At 41.8% G+C, this 3,116-nt stretch overlaps 1 protein-coding gene across 1 annotated transcript; it reads left to right on the top strand.

The window, feature by feature from the left end:
• The first annotated feature begins 1,480 nt into the window (after positions 1 to 1,480).
• On the top strand, positions 1,481 to 2,410 carry LOC113036566 (olfactory receptor 52K1-like). The gene has a single exon (XM_026192984.1). The coding sequence runs from the start codon at positions 1,481 to 1,483 to the stop codon at positions 2,408 to 2,410; it is 930 nt and encodes a 309-aa protein (XP_026048769.1).
• The last annotated feature ends 706 nt before the right edge of the window (positions 2,411 to 3,116 follow it).

Here is a 3,116-nt window from a genome sequence, read left to right on the forward strand (position 1 = left end):
CTGGTCACACCAACAGGGTTGCAAAGTGGTCGCGTCAGACGGAGAGTATTAAAGTGCTCAGTCAGATCAGCAGGGACAGGTGGATGGAGGAATGGATGGAGGTGGATCAGGGTTTGACACCATCCGCCTGCAATCGAGGCACACAGTCAGCAAGTCAAGCCTGCTCATTTATTTCCATTCAGGAACAATTAGGTAACCTCTGACTCTTTATGAATAATCTTTCATAAAAGTCTTCATTCTTCTTTATATGCAGCAGAGAGTTCCCGTACTCTAATATTTCTGAGGAACTGACTGATTTTTCACTGAACCGATTGTTCTGAGTGTGCTTTCAGTGTTGTCTTCAATGTGAACCCTGTGAACTCTGAGAGGACACATGAGCTGCCTCGGCTGTGAGTGAGGTTTGTTTGCTGTGATCATTTGTGCTGCTCGTGTGTTTTTCACTAACAGCTGATGTTGAGCCAGTTCAAACTTTCCATGCGGTGGAAAGCACACCACACCGTCTGAGTCTCCTGTTTTTATCAGATTTTTATCACTTCTTAACTGTTGTTACTTGAATATTAAACATACTAAAGTTGACCTTTGAGTCAAAGGCAAGGTAGAAAAAAACATACAAGAATGGTGAGAAGTGAAGAGGGGAGGGAGGGCTCCACTGACATGAAATAGCTGAGAGTCTGAACCGCAAGTAGAATTAAAATGTGACTACAAAGTAAAGAAAGAGTGAGGTGGAAATCATACAACTGTGTAATGAAGATTTCTCCTGCTTGATTTCATAAATCCTCTAACATTTGTAGGTTCAGCTTTCAATATTTATGTCATGGATAAAGCTTATGTAGTTCTGAATAAGAAAAGAGTCCATGTGAAAACTGTGAAGGAGCTCCTTGATTCAATCAGCATCTGACAAACAGAAACAGCTCTAACTGTTGAATGTTTATTGTAGATCGTCCTTGAGCCACATTCATGGATTTCAGAATTCTGTGGACACACATAAAACATGGCGCACCATCTCTGTTTAGAAGATATCAATGTGTGTAAAGACGACTGTTGTATGTATCACACTTTCATGCAAGAGGCCTAAACAGTGACACTGGTGTTGCAGCAGTTTGTCGTTCATGGCAGGGTTGGGACTTTGTGGTTCCTCGGTTGTTTCTAAAGATCTTAACTCATTTCCTCTTATCTGTGAGTGAGAGTTTGGACTTTCCCATTGCTTTGAGTATTGGTCAGTCTACTGAGTGCTGTTAAACAAATTATTTTTATGCTGCAAAGAGAAACTACAAGCTGTATTCTATAAAAAGGGGTTAACCGTCTGTTAGCCAACGCTGGAAGGTTGAAGTGTCAACAGAACACAGAGTCTGTGTCTTTGGCTCCAGCTTTCTTTATCAGTTCTTTCAATTTGTATTAAACCACTGTGGATTATTCAGATTTTTTGTCTCATTTCAGCCTGATCCAGCTAAAAACTAGGAGGGTTGGGGAGGCGACAGAGATGGAGGCAGTGAAGGAGAACATCTCCTCACACAAATATTTCTTCCTGGATGGCTTTAGTGAACTCGGAGAGCTGAGGCCGTTCCTCTTCATCCCGTTCTCCTTCATGTTTGTTGTGTCACTGTTTGCTAACTCCCTGCTGGTGTACGTGATCGTTTCACAGAGAAGCCTCCACTCGCCGATGTACATCCTCATTGCCAGCATGGCGTGCATTGACCTCAGCCTCCCTGTATTCTTTGTTCCCCACATGCTGCTGAGCTTCCTGTTCGACTGGAGGGGGATCTCTCTCATCGGCTGCCTTGTTCAGATGTATTTCATTCACTTGTTAGGAGCCTTTCAGTCCACTCTGCTGCTGTGGATGGCTCTAGATCGTTACTTTGCCATCTGCACCCCGCTCCACTATCAAGAACAAATGGCTTTAGCAAGATTTCTTAAATTTGTAATCCCTTTTTCCATCAGAAATATGTTTGCTGTCTTGGTGGTGGTCAGTCTGGCTGGAAAATTGCCATTCTGTCTGAGAAATGTGATAAACCACTGCTTCTGTGAGCACATGGCCTTGGTGGAGCTGGCCTGTGGAAGCACCACCATTAACAGCCTGGTGGGGTTGATCTCAGTCTTCTCTGTCCCTGTGACTGACTTCTTCCTCATCACTGCTTCTTACACAGTCATATTCAGCTCTGTGTTGAGCTCAGGAAAGTCAAGTGCCAAAGCTCTTCACACCTGTGTAACGCACATCGTGGTCATGACTGTTAGTCTGACCATCATACTCACAGCTTTCCTCTCATATCGAATAAGAAACGGTCTCCCTGCAGCCATTAGGATTTTCTTCAGCATACTGTACCTGTTCTTTCCAAGCTGTTTCAACCCGATCATCTACGGCATCAGAACTAAGGAGATCCGACAGCACATCCTCAATACACTGAGAGTCTGACCCATATTTTTTTCAGAGCAAATATAAATATTTCAATAACTTGGAATTTTCTTTATATTTATTAAACATATAGTTGGAATCATGTAATAACATATGATGCCTAACATATGTGCAATTCATTTTATTTTGTATGGTATGTATTTGACAATCAGATGCTGAGAAGAACATTACCATATAGAAATTAACTATGACTATAACATAGCAGTTGAATAAATCAGGGGGGGGGAAACGGTTTAAACATCTGCATCTTCATGTCTTTAGAGACACTGGCACTCAGAATGGTGTAGTACAGCAATATAGTCACTAGGTGTCAGTGTGCTGCTATCACACCTTCTATGTATGCTACACCACTCAGATAAAACGTTACACTCAAGCAGTGTATCTACTCTGGTCCAAAGAAATCCCACTTTGTACGGATGTCCACAATTTTTCCCTTTTTATCTCCTCTCACATTCATGAAGCACCGTGAAAACTAGAAAAAAAATACTTTTAATAGTACATATGGCATCCATCTCAGCCACTTATTTCTTTTAAGAAAGTGCACAGATGCTCAACAAAATTAACCAGCATAATTTAACTGTGCACACCCTGTAGAGCAGCAGTAGAAAAGTTGTGTTATCGTTCTGTCTTGACTCTCTTCTGCTTCCTGTGACTCATGGAGGAGGAGACTACTCTACAATGATCATCATTCCATTCTAAGAAAAAA

The sequence above is a fragment of the Astatotilapia calliptera genome, chromosome 14 (genome assembly GCF_964374335.1).
Source record: "Astatotilapia calliptera chromosome 14, fAstCal68.1, whole genome shotgun sequence".
Lineage (NCBI taxonomy): Eukaryota > Metazoa > Chordata > Actinopteri > Cichliformes > Cichlidae > Astatotilapia > Astatotilapia calliptera.

Bases quoted from the DNA above. Each gene is read 5' to 3' on its own strand.
- LOC113036566 (XM_026192984.1), top strand. From the start codon at position 1,481: ATGGAGGCAGTGAAGGAGAACATCTCCTCACACAAATATTTCTTCCTG.